Source organism: Anolis carolinensis, chromosome 4 (assembly GCF_035594765.1).
Source record: "Anolis carolinensis isolate JA03-04 chromosome 4, rAnoCar3.1.pri, whole genome shotgun sequence".
NCBI classification, from domain to species: domain Eukaryota; kingdom Metazoa; phylum Chordata; class Lepidosauria; order Squamata; family Dactyloidae; genus Anolis; species Anolis carolinensis.
Window position 1 is genome coordinate 250,039,740 of NC_085844.1, and position 19,716 is coordinate 250,059,455.

At 41.7% G+C, this 19,716-nt stretch overlaps 1 protein-coding gene across 2 annotated transcripts in view; it reads left to right on the top strand.

The window, feature by feature from the left end:
- The window catches only part of tm9sf4 (transmembrane 9 superfamily member 4), a 33,967-nt gene that overhangs the window by 10,974 nt on the left and 3,277 nt on the right, over positions 1-19,716 (top strand). For both annotated transcript variants that reach the window (XM_062979174.1, XM_062979173.1), the window contains exons 3-17: positions 136-235; positions 2,870-3,023; positions 3,648-3,777; positions 7,377-7,500; positions 7,919-8,037; positions 9,488-9,599; positions 10,325-10,395; positions 11,402-11,534; positions 12,475-12,556; positions 13,397-13,472; positions 13,769-13,852; positions 15,721-15,896; positions 16,585-16,648; positions 17,085-17,204; positions 18,904-18,993. In XM_062979174.1, the coding sequence (XP_062835244.1) occupies positions 136-235; positions 2,870-3,023; positions 3,648-3,777; positions 7,377-7,500; positions 7,919-8,037; positions 9,488-9,599; positions 10,325-10,395; positions 11,402-11,534; positions 12,475-12,556; positions 13,397-13,472; positions 13,769-13,852; positions 15,721-15,896; positions 16,585-16,648; positions 17,085-17,204; positions 18,904-18,993 (1,635 nt within the window). The remainder of the gene's footprint in view (positions 1-135; positions 236-2,869; positions 3,024-3,647; positions 3,778-7,376; positions 7,501-7,918; positions 8,038-9,487; positions 9,600-10,324; positions 10,396-11,401; positions 11,535-12,474; positions 12,557-13,396; positions 13,473-13,768; positions 13,853-15,720; positions 15,897-16,584; positions 16,649-17,084; positions 17,205-18,903; positions 18,994-19,716) is intronic.

Here is a 19,716-nt window from a genome sequence, read left to right on the forward strand (position 1 = left end):
TGGTTTGTGAACTGCAGTTCTATTACATCGAATTCCTCTTGCTAGAGGCAAATGGGAGAGATATGTTGGAAGCGTCTCCATTTTTGAATTGCATTTGTAGGGCCTGTTGCTGACAGCGTTGTTCTCTTCTTTCAGGCCGTGAAGCTTACCAGTTCGAGGACCCAGCTACCTTACGAGTATTACTCCTTGCCCTTCTGCCATCCGGTCAACATCACATATAAATCAGAAAATCTAGGTAAGCCCCGCTGCCAAGATGGAAGGTGTCCAGAGAAAGGCCACCAAAGGTCTGAAACCACAAATTCCTCTGAGAAGCAGCTTAGGGGAGCTGGGGATCTCTAGCTTGGAGAAGGCAAGGTTACAAGGCAGCATAATGACCATGTTTAAATGCTTGAAAGGATGTAAAACTGAAAAGGAAGCAGGCTTGTTTTCTGCCACTCCCGAAACAAGGGACATCTAGTCCAGCCACTGGCTGTGCAGGAGTTTTTTAGTGCTGTTTGTGTTTAATTTTGTTTTAATGTTTTCATAGTTGTATATTTTAAATTGTATACTAATGCTTTTATGTCAAGCTGCTTTGACTTACTTTTGGGGAGGTAAAGCAGGGCATAAACAAATAAACACACACACACACACAAATAAATAAATAAATAAATAAATAAATAATATGCAATTGAAAAACTCCCGAAAGATCCCATCCAGCTTCTATTTCAAGGCCTGGCTCCAAGACAGTTCATTCCACTGAAGTCCATTCCTCTTATGGTTGAGATATTTTTCATAGTGTTTGGTGGGCACTGTTTTTTCTTGTAGATGAATAATAATAATAATAATAATAATAACATTCTACTCTCTCCGAGGGGACTCAGGGTGGATTACAGAACACACATATGGCAAGTATTCATTGCCTTGATACAATTAACAAGGACAGACAAGACACAAACAGAGGTAAAGGCATTTCCCATCTTATTTCCGGCATCTTGGAGGCTGTACTCAACTCCGGCCACCCGGGGGGGGGGGGGGGGGTTCGCTCCCATCTTCCATACCGAAGAGCATTTGTTGTCCTTAGACATCCTCCTAATTGATGTCCTTAGTGGCGCCTTTTTATTACCTCCCTGCTAAAAGCGATACCTATTTATCTACTCACATTTCTGCTTTTGACCTGCTAGGTGGGCAGGTGAGCTGCTCACCTGACCCGAGCCCAAACTGCCAGCTTTTTGATCAGCAGGATTTTCTGCAGCACAGAGGCTTAGCCCGCTGTGCTAAGCCTGGCCTCAATAGTAATAGTAACAACAACAACAACAAGTCAGCATTTTGAAAAAATAAATATTGACAAAATTATGATCTGTCAACTGCAAAAGGCCACCCAACTGGGATCTGCGCGCATCATCTGAAAATACATCACACAGTCCTAAATGCTTGAGAAGTGTTCGACTTGTGATTTTGTGATATGAAATCTAGCATATAGATCTCGTTTGCGGTGTCATACTCTGTCTTTGTGTCAATAATAATAATAAAAATAATAACATAACAATCCCACCCTTCAGTCAAGTTTAATGCTTGCATATTTGTATATTTGAAATTATATACTAATGCTTTTATGTTAAGCCGCTTTGAGTCTCCTTCGGTAGAGATAATGCGGGATATAAATTAATATAATACTACTACTACTATCAATAATAATAAGTTTTAAAAGCGCAATACTAAGGTTAAACAATTACATAGTACAGTGTGGTAAAAACAGATTAGAAATAATAAATACACTTAAAATAGCTTTTAAAACTCACAATCCATTCATTATTTCATGTTCTTATCTCTGGGATCTGCGTGCATCATCCAAAAATACATCACACAGTCCTAGACACTTGGGAAATGTTCAACTTGTGATTTTGTGATATGAAATCCAGCATATCTATCTTGTTTGCTGTGTCATACTATAATAATAATAATAATAATAATAAAACTTTATTTATACCCCGCCACCATCTCCCCAACGGGGACTCGGGGCGGCTTACATGGGGCCATGCCCAAGACAATACAATAAACCATAACATAATACAATTAAATAATACATTACATAAAATAAACAGTACAACATAAGATCAAAACAGCAATATAACACGAGCGGGCCGCATGAATACTACATTTAAAAACTAGATTAAAAATTAAAACTCTGGGTGAGAAAGGGATCAGAATAAAACCTCGAGGGACGGGACATCAGATAGTGAACCAGTCTAGAGGATAAATACTTATGTTGTTGTGTCAATAATAATAATAATAATACTTTATTTTGCAGACTGCCCTCTGTCCCTGAAGGGACTCAGGGTGGCTCACAAGAAAAACAAACTGCACTCAAAGCAAAACATATAATAAATAGACTCAATAAACTTATAAACAACCGGAACCGAGGGTTTAATTACATAAAAGTCATAATCAAAAGAAGTCAGACCAATTGAATACAATATTCTAAAAGCATAGTATAATGTATTACATCATCAGGCTGAGATAGGTGTCCTATGTCCAGGTGAGAATGTGTGTAAAATAAGCTAGTTGTCCTCAAACTTCTCTCGTGCTGGCTGAAGGATTATAGAGATGTAGTCTCCAAAAATAAATGGCTTTATTCTCTTTAAATAATTGTTTTTCAATTGTGGACCAGACTAATATTCCAAGGGGGGCACAGATGAAAAATCATACATTTACAAACAAAACATGTAAATAGCCACCTTTCTACCGATAGGATAGGGTACCACAAGAAGGAAACAAGGTCTGAAGAGGGTCATGGTCTGAAAAGGGTTGAGAAGATCAAAATGGGGTGTGTGTGTGTGTTTCTATGCCTCTCCTTAAAACTGCCTTCTTATCCTGCTTGTGCTGCTTATAGGTGAGGTCCTGCGTGGAGACAGGATTGTCAACACTCCTTTCCAAGTTTTCATGAACAGCAAGAAGAAGTGCGAAGTCCTGTGTGAGGTCGTCCTGAAGACGGAAGAGAGCAAGCTGATGGCAGAACGGATCCAGGAGGAATACTACGTCCACCTGTGAGTCTTCTGGCCTTGGGCAGCAGTAGTTTTCGAAAAGGAAAAGGCATTCGAAAATAGTAAAGCAGCAGCAGCAGATCAGAAGCGTCTCGTCCAGACATGGGCAAATTTTGGCCCTCCAAGTGTTTTGGACTTCAACTCCCACAATTTCTAACTGCCGGTAGGCTGTTAGGAATTGTGAGAGCTGGAGTCCAAAACACCTGGAGGGCCCAAGTTTGCCCATGCCTAGTCTAGTTCCAGCAGTAGAGCGACTCCATAACTAGATTGGAAAGTTAACTGGGCCTAGCTATCTAACTCGCTAACTAACTCGCAGCAGACATCTTGTCTCTCTCCATGCTCACAGAACAAAAATAGGACTTGTTGCTTATTAAAAGAGAGAGGTATCAGTCTAACAAGCAAATGACAGGAGGAGAGAACAGAGTGACAGGCAGACAGAGAGACTAATTTGGGAAGAAGGGTTTTTCTCTGTCAACTAACTCACCTGTCTTAAGTCCTCCATGAGGACTACAGCCTTGTGCCAGGATGCGGTTGTTTTCTAACAGCTGGCATCTCCTTTTTACAGCAAGGCCAAACTGGATGGCACAGGACAAGTAGATCTGACATAAAGCCTTGTTGTTGTTGCAGCATTGCTGATAATTTGCCTGTGGCGACGAGGTTGGAGTTCTACTCAAACCACGAGGAGGAAGAGAAGAACAAGGAGAAGGATGTGCAGTTTGAGCATGGCTACCGGCTCGGCTTCATGGACAGCAATAAGGTGAAAACGCCTGTGCTGAGTTGGGGAGGAGGGTTCAGGGAGGCCATTATGGGATTGACGGTTGAGAGAGAAGTGTCTTAAGTCTTCTTGAGTTATGTGGGGCTTCTCAGTTCCTTAAGGGCCACCTCCTGCTTCTTGTTGTAAACAGCTTAAAATCTTGAGTGTGGCAAGAGTAGGACTTTGAGTCTTTCTACGGATCTCTCATTTCCTCCTTTTGAGTAGGATTTAAAATATAAGACCTATGTTCCCTTCTAGTTGGGTCACGAAACTAAGCAGGAAGGTAAACAGGCGACAAAAAATAGCGTTGGCCAAAGGCTCCACCAAGCGCAGTACCACTTTCAGTCCAACTTACTCACAGAACTGGCTGAGATAGACAGCATTTATTTTGATCACAAATATTTTATAGAACTTCAGAATTATGCATGAAACCACAAAGTGCTCATGAAGAATATCTAATGTATATTTGGCCATCCTTATCTGAGGTCTATATGATCAACACATGTTTTTAGGACTTCTAGTTGAGAAGCCGGGCTGTAGTGCAGCTGGTTAGTAGCTATACGCACAGATATCTATAATACATAGAAAAAAAGAAAAGTATGGTATATAATATAGTACAAGGTAAGTTGTGTTCAAGTTATATACTTCTATTGTAATATAATCCTTTGTATATTACGAATGTAACATCAATTTATATGTTCAAAACTGCATAGGTAAGTAATTGTTGTTTTAAACCATTTCAGGTCTAAACTGGGTTTACATTAACCCAATGATTGACCGTAACCCCGTCCCTGTAGTTCATCCAATAGATAATCGTAATCTTATTTATAGTAGCAGTTCAAATAAAAAAAATACAATATAGTGTAGGTACCCTATAAGTATAATATTGTCCAAATGGATTTATACAACTTTCAACTTAAACATATACAATGTAGCATCACTTCGGGTTTGGATTCGATTAAAGCTGATATAGTCTCTTGTTTTAAATCCAGTTCTAACAAATATAATTTGTTGATACTCAACAACAGTCTTACCGTCATCTTGATAATATTCTTAAGCACTGTATAAATATTATTCAAAATCAATCATTCAAATTAAATCAAAATGCTGTATAAATTCTTCATATAAATGATAATCACTGGGTTAATTTAAATCCAGTTCAGACCTGAAATGGTTTAAAGCAATTACTTACCTATACAGTTTTGAACATATAAATTGATGTTACATTCATAATTTACAAAGGATTATATTACAATAGAAGTGTATAACTTGTACACAACTTACCTTGTACTATATTATATACCATACTTTTCCTTTTTGCAGCTGGTTAGTAGCCAGTTGCAATAAATCACTACTGACCAAGTGGTCATGAGTTCGAAGCCAGTCCGTGTCAGAGTAAGTATCCAACCATAAAAAATAAATAGCCCCAGCTCGTTGTTAACCTAAGCAACCCGAAAGATAGTTGCATCTATCAAGTAGGAAAATTTATTTACCACTTATGTGGGGAGGCTAATTTAACTAATTTACAACACCATAAAAATCGTCCATCAAAAGGACTCGGTGTCACAGTGGATGATGAAGCAGCAGCTCCCCCTGTGGTCAGAATCGAGCATCCCCTCAGGAAGCCTGGGTGCTGGAGAAAGTTAAATAGCTTCTGTGTGTCTTCGTCTCTCTCTGTCTGTATGTCATATGGCATTGAATGTTTGCCATATATGTGTACATTGTGACCCGCCCTGAGTCCCCTTCGGGGTGAGAAGGGCGGAATATAAATACTGTAAATAAATGAGGATGTTTTCTCAGGGTTTGCCACTGCATGTGACCCTGGGCCCATAATATTGCGGTTAGCAGCATTTCTAGTATAGCACAAATGCTCAGTAAAACCATATCGGTCAAGGGGAGATGTCGCCTATGGTCAAAATGGAGTTGATCATCAGAACCTCTTTCATTCTTATTTTGTCTCAACATTCATACATGTGCTGTACAATAGTAGGTCACCATTTTGAATGGGTGTAGCATCATGGCTCTGCATGCAAAGCTGCACAATTAACTGACCGCTGGGGACCTGTCAGAAATACTTTTTTGAACCTTAAAAAAGTTCTTTAATCCTTTATAGTGGGACAGATTGTGCCAGGTGCTTTCAGAGAAGTAGATACACAGACCCAGCACTGGCTTTGTAATAGCTATTTTGGTTACACAGACAAAGGGGAAACATTTACATTTACTCAGCATTCACTCCACATATGTGTTATCACATCCATACTCACCACCTCCAGGTGGACTGGCTGCATTCCTCACAGAACTGCCATACTTTTCCAAGAGGAAAGTGTTTCTTTATGTCATAGTTGTTGCTGTGGTTGTTCTTGATTGTTCAACAACTTGTTATTCAGTTAAGACTTGCTGAAGCTCCATCAATTCCGGACAGATGTTGTTTTTCTTCCTTAATGTAACAAACCATTGTTTCTGACTTCCTTAACTCAAAGAATTATTGTCTCTGACCATGTAAACATGTATTGGGTTATTGTATGTCTTTCGGGCTGTATGGCCATGTTCTAGAAGTATTCTCTCCTGACGTTTCGCCCACATCTATGGCAGGCATCCTCAGAGGTTGTGAGGTTCTGAGGATGCTTGCCATAGATGTGGGTGAAACGTCAGGAGAGAATACTTCTAGAACATGGCCATACAGCCCGGAAAATTTACAACAACCCTATGATCCCGGCCATGAAAGCCTTCGACGACACATTAAACATGTATTGTTTACCCCAAAAGTTCCTGGGCCAGTTATGTCAGCAGTTCAGCAGTTTTTCTTCATCAGCACTTTTCATATCAAAGTTATTCCAATCTTCACTTTCTCTGTTTCTCCATAACACAGTTTTCTAGGTTCTACCTTTCTCAGGATGGTGTCTTGGCAAGCCTTAATAGGTCTTTAGTCAGACTCCAATCATACAATTTCATTCAATCCACTCATGACAGACCTACCGTGGAGTATGTTGCAGCCCTGTGTACACAAAATAGTGATTCAGTGCCTGAGGAGAGTGATCTGGCCATGTCCCTGGAACCAGATGCAAAATTATTGCATCCTCCATTGAGGTTTGCTGGGGTCCCCTGGAGCTCTAGGCATATGATATACAGTAGAGTCTCACTTATCCAACATAAACGGGCCGGCAGAACGTTGGATAAGCAAATATGTTGTATAATAAGGAGGGATTAAGGAAAAGCCTATTAAACATCAAATTAGGTTAAGATTTTACAAATCAAGCACCAAAACATCATGTTATACAGCAAATTTGACAGAAAAAGTAGTTCAGTACGCAGTAATGCTATGTAGTAATTACTGTATTTACGAATTTAGCAGCAAAATATCACGATGTATTGAAAACATTGACTACAAAAATATGTTGGATAATCCAGAATGTTGAGTAAGTAAGTGTTGGATGAGACTCTAATATATATCCTAACCCTAGGATTTCTAATCAGCCAGCCAACCACACTCCAAAGGTGTGTATTTGAGCACCAGATGATGTTGTTCTCTAAGTTGCCTGCATCGTGAAGTGTTGCTCGCTTTCTCAGAACCTCTAACGCCTCCTCGTGTCCATCTGTTTTAGTTCTACCTGCACAACCACCTCTCCTTCATCCTTTACTACCACAGAGAAGAGACGGAGGAGAACCAGGAGCCCACCTTCCGGGTGGTCCGCTTCGAGGTCGTCCCACAGAGCATTAAGATGGCTGGTAAGAAGGAGGACCAGGACTCATTGATAGTGACAGGAGGAGGGAGTTATGGCATAACTGTTGAAACAATTATTCAGGTTTAATCCCAGACAAATCCTGGGGGGAAATCACTGCCCGTGATCTTGGATTGCTTTGGAAATAATGCTGGGTTAGAAGGACCGGAGGTCTGGCTGCAGAAGGCAGTTTCATATGTTGCAGGAGATCTAGCAGAGGAGACAGGTTTTGCATGGTGTAGGCAAACTTTGGTCCTCCCTCCAGGTGTTTTGGACTTCAACTCTCACAATTCCCAACAGCCGGTAGGCTGTTGGGAATTGTGAGAGTTGAAGTCCAAAACACCTGGAGGGCCGTAGTTTGCCCATGCCTGTCCTAAGTGACCTGAACATAAATGGGAAGAGTGATGTGAGATTTTGCTCCCTAGATCTGAAGGCGGATAAGAAGGGCGCCTGCACCCTCCCAGAAGCCGCCAACTCCGCTCCTCAAGAAATCGATCCCACCAAGGAAAACAAACTGCTCTTCAGCTACTCTGTGCGCTGGGAGGTAAGAGGTCCAGACTGGGATGGGATTGGGGTGAGGTGGCTGAAGAAGAGGACAAAGTCAGTGCAGTAGATGTGAAGGGCGCATGAGACTGAAGCCCTGCACTGGCCTTATTATATACAAATATGGTTCAGGTTTGAATGCCCCTTAGAAGCACTTTTTGGAGGAGTATGTTAGGCAGCTGGCTATGTTTAGCTTGGAGAAGAGAATGCTGAGAGGGAACATCATAGCTATGTTTAGATATTAGAAAACTTGTCCCATTGAGGAGCAGGAGAGCTTGTTTCCTGCTGCTCCGGAGACTGGGACACAATAGAGCAATGGATTTGAATTGTAGGAAAAGAGATTCCACTTAAACATTGGGAAGGACTTCTGAATGGTAAGAGCTGTTTGATAGTGGAATGTGCTGCCTCAAAGCATGGTTTTAAAAACTGAGAGTTTTTTGTGTGTGTGTCAGGAGCGACTTAAGAAAGCTGAGGCTGAATGGCCATCTATCAGGAGGCCTTGGATTGTGTCCTCCTGCCTGGCAGAAGAGGGTTGGACTGGATGGCTTTTATGGTCTCTTCCAATTCTTGTAGCCATTAAATATGTCCTAAAATGCAAACAATATAGTTAGACTCCATCTTCACATAGGGAAAAAAATCAATAAACATAATGCTCATGTTTTCAGATGAGGTGAGGCTTGTATGACCTGTAGTTTCAAGCAGTTTTTATCATTTCCTGTTCTGGAAAGGCGAATGCAAGTTGCAATTCAGCAACATGTGAAAGGCTGCTGAATTCCATCCCTTGTGTCATTTCAGGAAGCCTGTTTCTCCTATATGTGAGAAATATTGCCGTACTGTTAGCTAAATTGAGATTTAATTGGAATTCTATGATTCATGGATTTCTATAGCTCTTCAGTTCTATGGTTATAAATCTTTCTTTGGGTTTTACTGTTGTTGAAAGAAAGATTAAGATTCCTAGAAGTTTTAGCATCTGTATTGTGGAATTTTCTGCTCAGGGAAGTCTGCTATGCCCAGCTCCATTATGAGCAGAATATGAGTCCCTTATGATGTTTCTGGGCTGCCAAGCCTTGTTTTGAAAATTACCTGATTTTGATGCAGGGTAAGACTTCACGTCATGGTGGTTTTTTTTTTTTAGCAGATTTTGCATGGTTCTATATAGCATCATTTGCAGGTTGGTGATCCTAGAGCAGGCATGGGCCAACTTTGGCCCTCCAGGTGTTTTGGACTTCAACTCCCACAATTCCTAACAGCCGACAGGCTGTTAGGAATTGTGGGAGTTGGAGTCCAAAACACCTGGAGGGTCAAAGTTGGCCCATGCCTGCTCTATAGATAAGCGTTGATGCTTAACTTCCAATACTTAAATTTCAGCCTCAGTTTTCCGTCTCTAGCATAGAGAACTGCATCTATGTCCGGCGGCCACTCCATTGACCCCATCTGCTCTTCTCCTACAGGAAAGCGACATCAAATGGGCATCCCGTTGGGACACATACCTCACCATGAGCGACGTGCAGATACATTGGTTCTCCATCATTAACTCCGTCGTGGTCGTCTTCTTCCTTTCTGGTGAGAGCGAAGCTCCTTGCATATGTATATCTGTTGGTGCTGCTACACTTCACCTATATATGAATAACTCATGCCTTGCGCTCTCATTTCTGGGTATCTGGAATGCTTGTAAGGGGAAATAATGAGTTTCAGGGTCACTTTCCTTTCCCCTGTTGGTGTATGTGCTAACAATGTGCAAACGGTATTTTGAGCTCCTGTTTCTGGGGTTAGTTTATGAAATATTTGTTCCTGAACTTTGTACGGAGACAGACTATCATTTCAGAAGGTGCACAAAATATAGGTGCAATTATGCTATGTAACATGATGTTTGTTCCTGAGCTATAAATGTCATTTCCTAATTGGTTGCATCATAAAAACATGGAGAAAGTTTATTAAAATGCAAAAACGTTGTTTTTGAGGGACATCCTGCTATATAGCACATTTTGCTATAGTTTTTCCATGAATATTTAATCAAGTCTCAAGCAATTCAACATAGTTTCTGGAGTATAGCAACTACTTTCAAAGTAAGTACTGCACAATTAAACAGGAAATAACACTTTCAAACCAGGAACAGAAAAAAAAAATCAAAATTTTATTACATTGCGTTATCGGCTCAGTTTCCACAAACTAGTGATCTCCTTCGGAAAAGCTTTGCATCTTTAATATAAAAGAGCATTCTTAATACTTAAATCCCAAAAGCAAAAGTCTTGTCACATCTGCTGATACCAGGATTTTTATGCTTTCAGGTATTCTCAGCATGATCATCATCCGGACGCTCCGGAAGGACATTGCCAACTACAACAAGGAAGATGACATTGTACGAGACTCTGTTGCTTGGGATGGTTTGGGGCATGGGTGGGCAATATCTCTTAGCTATTGAGAGTTTTTGCAATATCCTTTTTTTAAGGTTGAGCGGGAGGAAAACCAACTGGTTAAAACAATTCTAGGTTGCATCAGTAGGAGTATAGTGTCTGGATCAAGGGAAGTTATAGTCCCACTTTTGGAATAATCCTGCATCCAGTTTTCAACAAAGCAATTCAAGATATGGATATGGACAAGCTAGAACCAGGGGCTGTGTAAACTTAACTTCAGACATCTTAACTAGAAGTGACTCACAAATAAGTAATATGTGTTCTTTAAGTTACTTCACACCTTGTATTTGAACAGCTTGTTTTACAGTTGTACCGATTTTGTATTTCTTGTCACCTTCTCCTTCCCATAGCCCTTTAAAATAATGAGATCGGTTGCCTCTGGCCATCTCTTTGATAGTTTTATTCTGTGAAGTTGGAAGAAGAGAAAACTGAAGAGTACTTGTTGGAATTCACAAGGAAAAAAGGAGATACATCTCCAAATGCTCAAGGGATGTGTCATGCTAATTTCAGCCTTGATTTTGAATTTACTTTCCCCCCCAAAGTGAAATACTGTAACTAAAGATCAGACCCATTCACTTGAGCACTTGGAGGTTTCTTTCCCTTTTTTGTTCTGTGTTATTTCATGAAGCGCCATATACGTTGAAGGCAACTTCATATTTCAGTATATTCTAGTCCAAGCTTGCTTACTGGAATGGGTATTTCCCTATTGCAGTGTCTGGAAACAATTTAAGCCAGGCATGGGCAGACTTCGGCCCTCCCTCCAGAAGTTTTGGACTTCAACTCCTACAGTTCCTAACAGCTGGTAAGTTGTTAGGAATTGTAGGAGTTGAAGTCCAAACATCTGTAGGAGTTGAAGTCCAAACATGGAGAGTGGGCCAAAGTTGGCCCAGGCCTGGTAAGCTGTTGAAGAGTTGGGTTTGCTTCCTACAAAACTTCTTGTTTCTCCCGCAGGAAGACACCATGGAGGAGTCCGGCTGGAAGCTGGTGCACGGCGATGTCTTCAGGCCCCCACAGTATCCCATGATCCTCAGCTCCCTCCTGGGCTCCGGCATCCAACTCTTTTGCATGATCCTGATTGTTATTTGTGAGTATCGTTTGGTGGGTCTGAGCATGATTTTATACCCAAAGATGTATTCCTGGGGTTGAGGTGGGAGACTGTAAAGGTGCACTCTTTGCAATATGGCCATTACAGTTGCTAGCTGGTTAGAATTCCTTCTTTAAAAACAATTGTTTTGGAATACCAAAGTTTTCAGCAATGGAATACAAAACCTTATGGTGGATCTCTGCTGTAGAACTAATCCACTTTGGTTCAATGCTATGGAATCATGGAGGCTGTCGTTTACAACACCTTGAGCCTTCTTGGACAGCAAATGCTGATGCCTCACCAAACTACAAATCCCAGGATCCCATAGCATTGAGCTATGACAATGAAATTACAGATGACATCCCTCAAATATAATCTCCAGTTGTTCCTGAAGCAGCTTCCCCTGTTGCTTTGGCTCAGCACTAAGATTACTGTATTATGTGCACCCTAATTTTGTGAAGGTAATTCAGCCAAAAAAGGTGTGTGTTAGATACGAGTAAATACACAATTTGAGAGCAGAATCCTTTGCTGGAACCCAGGACCATAGCCATAAAAATGGAGGGTGGGTTGAAACTTTTTTTTAGCAAATCATGGAGAATAGTTCTATAACGCAAAATAATTTAGAAATCCAGCTCAATCAATAAACTTCAGTGGACACTCATGGGGATTTGGTTAATCAGTTAAAATTCATGAGTAAACCAGGGTTTTTTTTAACTGAAAAATTGGGGGGAGGTTGAATCCAGCTACAGACCTGCTGGAACTTTTTGAACAGAGGCAGGATGGCCATCTCTTGGCAGGGCTTGGGTTGTGTCTCCTTGGATGGCAGAATAGGGCCTTCTTTGGGGTCTCTTCCAATGGAGGCTGTGCGCATTTGTTGGCTTTGTGTGCTGAGCATGGCTTTATTTATATGCCTTGACCCTTCCCCTCTCTCGCCTTGCAGTTGTGGCCATGCTGGGCATGCTCTCTCCATCCAGCCGAGGGGCCCTGATGACCACTGCCTGCTTCCTCTTCATGTTTATGGGGTAAGTTTTCTGTTTATTCAGTAGTATCTTGGGAATTTAGGGCAGCAAACAAGTAAGACGATATAAATAGTGGGGAAAAGAATCCAGATTTAAAACAATTACACTTTGTAACACGAGTTTTGTTCCTGGGTTATAAATGCCATTTCCTAATTGGATCCGTCACAAAAACATGAAAAAAGTTTATTAAACTGCAAAAACTTTGTCTTTGAGGGAGGGTCATCCTAGGTAAAGGTAAAGGTTTTCCCCTGACATTAAGTCCAGTCGTGACCGACTCTGGGGGTTGGTGCTCATCTCCATTTATAAGCCGAAGAGCCGGCATTGTCCATAGACACCTCCAAGGTCATGTGGCCATGGGCATGACTGCATGGAGCGCCGTTACCTTCCCGCCGGAGCGGTACCTATTGATCTACTCACATTGGCATGTTTTCGAACTGCTAGGTTGGCAGGATCTGGGGCTAACAGCGGGCGCTCATTCCACTCCCGGGATTTGAACCTGGGACCTTTTGGTCCGCAAGTTCAGCAGCTCAGCGCTTTAACTCACTGTGCCACGAGGGGCCCCAGGGTCATCCTACTATAGCACATTTTTCTCTAGTTTTCCAGTGAATCTCTCATTGAGTCTCAACCACTTCAACCTAGTTTGTGGCAGCTACAAAAACAAAAGTTTCTAGAGGATAACAACTACTTTCAAAGTAAGGACCGCAGAATTAAACAGGAAATAACATTTCCAAACCAGGAACAGAATTTTTTTCAAATTCTGTTACACACTGTAGCTGCCAGTTACTCATATTGGTACTGAGAGATGACCTTCTGCTTTCCCTCACCTTCTCCCTTTTCCTCTAGTGTTTTTGGTGGTTTCTCTGCTGGACGGTTGTATCGGACACTGAAAGGCCATCGGTGGAAGAAAGGAGCTTTCTGTGTAAGCAATCCCTTTGGAGATGCAGGAACACAGAGCGGTAGAGGTTTAGTATGCAGGGTGGTCTCTGTTAGGGAAGAGATGAACAAATTGCATCCCTCCAACTGCAACTTCAGCTCTCCAGGTGTTTTGGACTTCAACTCCCACAATTCTGAAGTTCCTTATCAGTTGTTAGGAATGGTGGGAGTTGAAGTCCATAACACCTGAAAGCACCTGGAAAGAGGGCAGAAGTTGGCCCATGCCTGATCTACACACTGTCCTTCTAATCCTCCTCCTGCCCACTCCTTCCTTCCTTGCAGACGGCCACACTATACCCAGGCGTCGTATTTGGGGTGTGCTTCATCTTGAACTGCTTCATTTGGGGGAAACACTCCACAGGAGCGGTAAGTAAGCCCTTTTAAATTTATTTATTCATTCATTTGCCTATTTTACACAGAGAGCAGGCCTGGAAAAATATTCACACAATACTGGGAAGTGTATTTCTTTGAGTTTCAAGAATCCTGGACTGACAAGAATCTTTTCAGTCCAGGATTTATTCCGCACCTATAGCACATTTGCTGTTCTACTCAGAAAAGATAATTTTCTTGTGAGGAAATGTTACTTTTCTGTACTGAAAATGGTGTTTCCTGTTTCTGTTTTGTGCCATGGTCTTTGTGAAGTCTGTGCCTCGTCTGTGCCAAGACTAAGGCCTCTTCTGCACTAACATATAATCCAGGTTGTCAAAACAGATGAGCCACATTATTTGCTTTGAACTGGATTATATGCCATAATACTGTATATACTCGTGTATAAGCCTAGTTTTTCAGCCCTCTTTTTAAGACTGAAAAAGCCCCCCTCGGCTTATACTCGGGTGAGGGTCCTGGTTGGCTTATATTTGGGTCAGCTTATACTCGAGAATATATGGTACATTTATTATTTTTCTCTATTATTATTGGTATTATTACATTTATTATTTTTCTCTATTATTGTTGCTACTATTACATTTATTTTACTCTATTTTTTATTATTAATACATTTATTATTTCACTCTGATCTCATTATTGTTATTACATTTATTATTTTTCTCTATTATTGTTGCTACTATTACATTTATTTTACTCTATTATTATTAATAATAATAATACATTTATTATTTCACTCTGATCTCATTATTATTGCATTTATTATTTTACTCTATTTATTATTACTTGTATTATTTTCCTTTATTTATTATTATTATTATTATTATATATCACATGTATTATTTTACTCTATTATTATTAAAAGGATACATAAGCACATTTACATTGAAGAAGATGAGAAGAATAATTTAATCAGAGTTGGACAATCTTATCTTAAATCTGAGCTTTATGTAAATATTCAAAAACATTTAACCTACTGATGCGTCAATTAATGTAATTTTATTGGTATCTATTTTTATTTCTGAAATTTACCACCCTCGGCTTATACTGGAGTCAATATTTTCCTAGTTTTTTTTGTGGTAAAATTAGGTGCCTCCACTTATATTCAGGTCGGCTTATACTCAAGTATATATGGTAATCCAGCTCAAAGCAGATCATCTGGATTTTTTTTTTATCTATCTGCCCATTTTATAATAGCCCCATTCTCAAGGTGTTACCAATGTTATATTGCATTTTGTCCATTTCTACTGTGAAATTACCTTCCCAATTTTGGTACATTCTGCACTTTGCCTGGGTTCAATGAATTAGTCTCCTGTGTTAATATTGTGTGTTTTATGTCGATTTTAACGATTGTTTTTACTGTAATTGATGTTTTTATTGGATAATTGTTTTATTGCTGTGTTTTGATATTTGATTGTTTTATCGGGCAAGGCCCCATGTAAGCCGCCCCGAGTCCCTTCAGGGAGATGGGGCGGGGTATAAAAATAAAGTTGTTATTATTATTATTATTATTATTATTATTATTATTATTATTATTATTATTATTATATGGTGGTGTAGAAAGGGCCTTATTAATAGTGGTGACATTATAGCTTCACCATCCCACCATCATCATATTCTGGAAGTTGTTTCAGAATCTAGGTTGTCAAGCTGTTCTGAATAAGGTAGGCCTCCCTTTTAGAGCCATAGAGTTGAAAGAGACCCCCAAAGGTCATCTAGTCCAACCCTCTTCTGTGCATGAAGACACAATCCCAAGCCCTCCTGACAGATGACCATCCAGTTTCTGCTGAAAAGCCTCCAAAGAAGGAGATTCCCCTGGACTCTGAGGCAGCACCTTCTGTGTTTTGCAGGTCCCCTTCCCCACTATGGTGGCCCTTCTATGCATGTGGTTTGGCATCTCTTTGCCACTGGTCTACCTGGGCTACTACTTCGGGTTCCGCAAGCAGCCCTACGACAACCCTGTGAGGACCAACCAGATTCCGAGGCAGATCCCGGAGCAGAGGTGGTACATGAACAGATTTGTTGGGTGAGTCGGTGAGATGGGGATCGAATCCAGGCATGGGCAAACTTCAGCCCTCCTCCAGGTGTTTTGGACTTCAACTCCCACAATTCCTAACAGCCGGTAGGCTGTTAGGAATTGTGGGAGTTGAAGTCCAAAACACCTGGAGGAGGGCTGAAGTTTGCCCATGCCTGATCTAAGCTTTTTTTGTCTGTTTTTTTTGTCTGTTACAACATAGAAAGATGTATAGTATGGAGGTCATATAGGAAAGGTTTATGTGTGTGTTCATTACTTACAAAAATAAAATCACAGAGTGGGAACAGGCTCTAAATGCCATCCAATCCAAGCCAGTTCTGCCATGCAGGAATGCACACAATCAGAACACTCCTGACAAGAGGCTCATCCAGCCTCTGCTTCAATGTATTAATTGTTAATTCAGCCATTCCTTGCAATCTAAAGAAGACACAACACACAAGGAAACGGGGAACAGCAGTGGGGGAAGAGATGGGTTAAAATAAATGCAGCATCAGGTTGAAGTGTGGTTCTGTTTTGCCTCCACAGGACCCAGTAGGTTCTTCACCTATGTGTAATACCAATACAGACAATTATGTTAGAAATCCAGAGCTTGGAGATGGGAACTGACACCTGCTGATTCTGAAGTAAAACCATATTATTGTATAGTAACCGTCTTCTTTCTTTCCCCACCGCTGCTTAGGATCCTGATGGCCGGCATCCTGCCGTTTGGAGCCATGTTCATCGAGCTCTTCTTCATCTTCAGCGTAAGGACTACCTTTCTGTGCCTCGTTCCTCAGTATATTTCAGACAGGTGTTTGAGGTTGGGGTTAATTCAGACATGGGCAAACTTAGGCCCTCCAGGTGTTTGGGACTTCAACTCCCACAATTCCTAACAGTCTATCGGCTGTTAGGAATTGTGGGAGTTGGAGTCCAAAGCACCTGGAGGGCCCAAGTTTGTCCATGCCTGGGTTGATTCATACAGGACTAAGAATAAACAAATCAGGGATGTAGAGTTAAGGTTCCATGGAAAGTACATGTCTTCTGAAGGGTTCCATAACTGGGAAATGCTGCCCAAGGGGTGCCAAGTGTTTCTAGGGACATTGCTAAGGGAGTTTTCCTCACATCTGCCAACATTTTCTTAATAGGTATCCCCCTCGTATCCACTGTGTCCTCTTTGTTCGTTTTGTTTCCTGAATGCAGGCAATTTGGGAGAACCAGTTCTACTATCTCTTTGGCTTCCTCTTCCTGGTGTTCATCATCCTGGTGGTTTCCTGCTCCCAAATCAGCATTGTCATGGTCTACTTCCAGCTCTGCGCAGAGGTGAGGACCTGCAAAGCACTCCATCTCCGATAGATACATAGCAGGCATAACTTCAACAATTCCTAGCAGCTGGTAGGCTGTTAGGAATTGTGGGAGTTGAAGTCCAAAACACCTGGAGCAAGGATCAAAGTTTTCCCAGGCCTGCTGTATAGAATGGGTATAAAAATCAAATGATACGAAATCAGCATTTGCAAGGCTTGCTAAAAGACCGGGCTGTGGCGCAGGCTGGAAAGCAAGCCAGCTGCAACAAATCAATAAATCACTCTGACCAAGAGGTCATGAGTTCGAGGCCAGCCTGCGTCTTGTCTCTGTTCTATGTCATGGCATTGAATGTTTGCCTTTATGTGTGCAATGTGATTCGCCCTGAGTCCCCTTCGGGGTGAGAAGGACGGAATATAAATGCTGTAAATAAATAAATAAATAAACTTAGCTGATTTTCCCCTTTTAGGAATCATCTTCTACAGAGCCTGCTTTCAATACTGCACAATATTTTGGTGTAAACATCTTAAGGCTGATATTGCACTAGAGTTGAAAGAGTTGGCAAAAAGTATGCATCCCACCTGAAATCCTATGGCTATCTACTGCAGAATTTTTTGGGATTGTAGTTTAGAGAGACTCTGGACCACTTTAAAGATCCCTCCCTAAACTACAAGCCGCAGAATTCTGCCAGAAGCAGCCATAGGATTTCAAATGGGATTGCATGCCTTTTGCCTGCTATTTCAGCTAGGTTGACTTACGCATGAGTCACTGCTAAGTGCTGTGCCATAACTTTCATTGGGAAGGGAATGTCCCCTTCTCTGGGTAAAGTGGCAAAAGGACTTTCTTTGTCCCAGGAAAGTCTAAAAGAAGCACGGATACTCCCTCTCTACCCCTTTAAGGAGAGGTGCTGAAAGGCCAGAAGCAGAACCAAAAAGAGGAGAGAGCAGAGTGAGTTGGTGCTGCTTTTAGGTTTTTCCAGGATGGACGAAGCTCTTGCTTTTCGCCACTCTACCCAGAGAAGAGGACAGTTCATTTTCTGGATAAGAGTTAATCTGCATTTGCCTTGATCTGTGGATAGGTCAACCTAGGAACCATCATCCCCTTCACTGGGTAGAAGGTCAAAGGCATTTTTGTGGATGCCGAGGTGTGAAAGTGGCAACGGCAGTCACCAGGAGTGCAAAATACCTTTAAGGGTTATATCTAAATCCATGATTATGGCCCCCAAACCTGTCCTTGATTTGTACATGAAATGGACTTATCCATGAGTGTATACAGCACATTAGTTGGAAGAAACATCCAATTCCACATCAGCCCCTGAAGGAGAGTATTCAGACTCCTCTCTGTCCAGGACAGGCATGGGCCAACTTCGGCCTTCTCTCCAGGTGTTTTGGACTTCAACTCCCACAATTCCTCACAGCCTACCGGCTGTGAGGAATTGTGAGAGTTGAAGTCCAAAACACCTGGAGGGAAGGCCGAAGTTGGGCCATGCCTGATCCAGAAGATGTGCCTTTGGGAGAATCTACTTCCCTATAAGAAGGGCAGCCCTGGAAGCAACAGAAGACTCACCTGGTTTTCCACCTCTGTTACAAAGCAAATGTCCTGCCATGCAAACAGGCACAGTTACAAGCAGAATTTGTCTTGGTCTAAACCTGGGAGGAGTCCTAATGTGGGGAGATGTTTTGGTGCCTGACAAAACACATCTCTCTGCTCCCTTTGGCAGGACTATCGGTGGTGGTGGAGGACCTTCCTGGTATCTGGAGGATCCGCCTTCTACGTGCTGATCTATGCAATCTTCTACTTTATGAACAAGGTACGACTGATAGCATTGGTCTGGGAGTATCTATGGGTTGTTGTACTTCTTCTGGGATTGAATCCATAGTTCTGTGGTGATGGAGGAGTTACGTAAATGGGAATGTGTTATCTTACTTGTGCCTTGTGAAAGGTGGCCAGTGGCACGGTTTTGTCTCCATCACCTTCCCCTTACTTCCCAGACTCATAAGCCCCCGGTGGTGTAGTGTTTAAAGCCTTGTGACTTGAAGGTTGGGTTGCTGACCTGAAGGCTGCCAGGTTCGAATCCAACACGGGGAGAGCACGGATGAGCTCCCTCTATCAGCTCCATCTCCATGAGGGGACATGAGAGAAGCCTCACAGAAGGATGGTAAACACATCAAAACATCCAGGCGTCCCCTGGGCAATGTCCTTGCAGACGGCCAATTCTCTCACACCAGAAGTGATTTGCAGTTTCTCAAGTCACTCCTGACAACAACAACAACAACAACAACAACAACAACAACAACAAACAGACTCATAAAGCCATAGGGTTGGAAGAGACCCCAAAGCCCTTCCAGTCTAGCCCCATTCTGCCAGGCAGGATCACACAATCAAATCCCTCCTCACAGATAGCCATCCATCCTCAACTTAAAAACCTTCAGAGGAAATTCCATCAGACTCTCAGCATATTCCGCTGCTTGACAGCATTGATTGTCAGGAAGATTTTTTCCTAATGTTTTGAGTGGAATATCTTTTCCTGGAT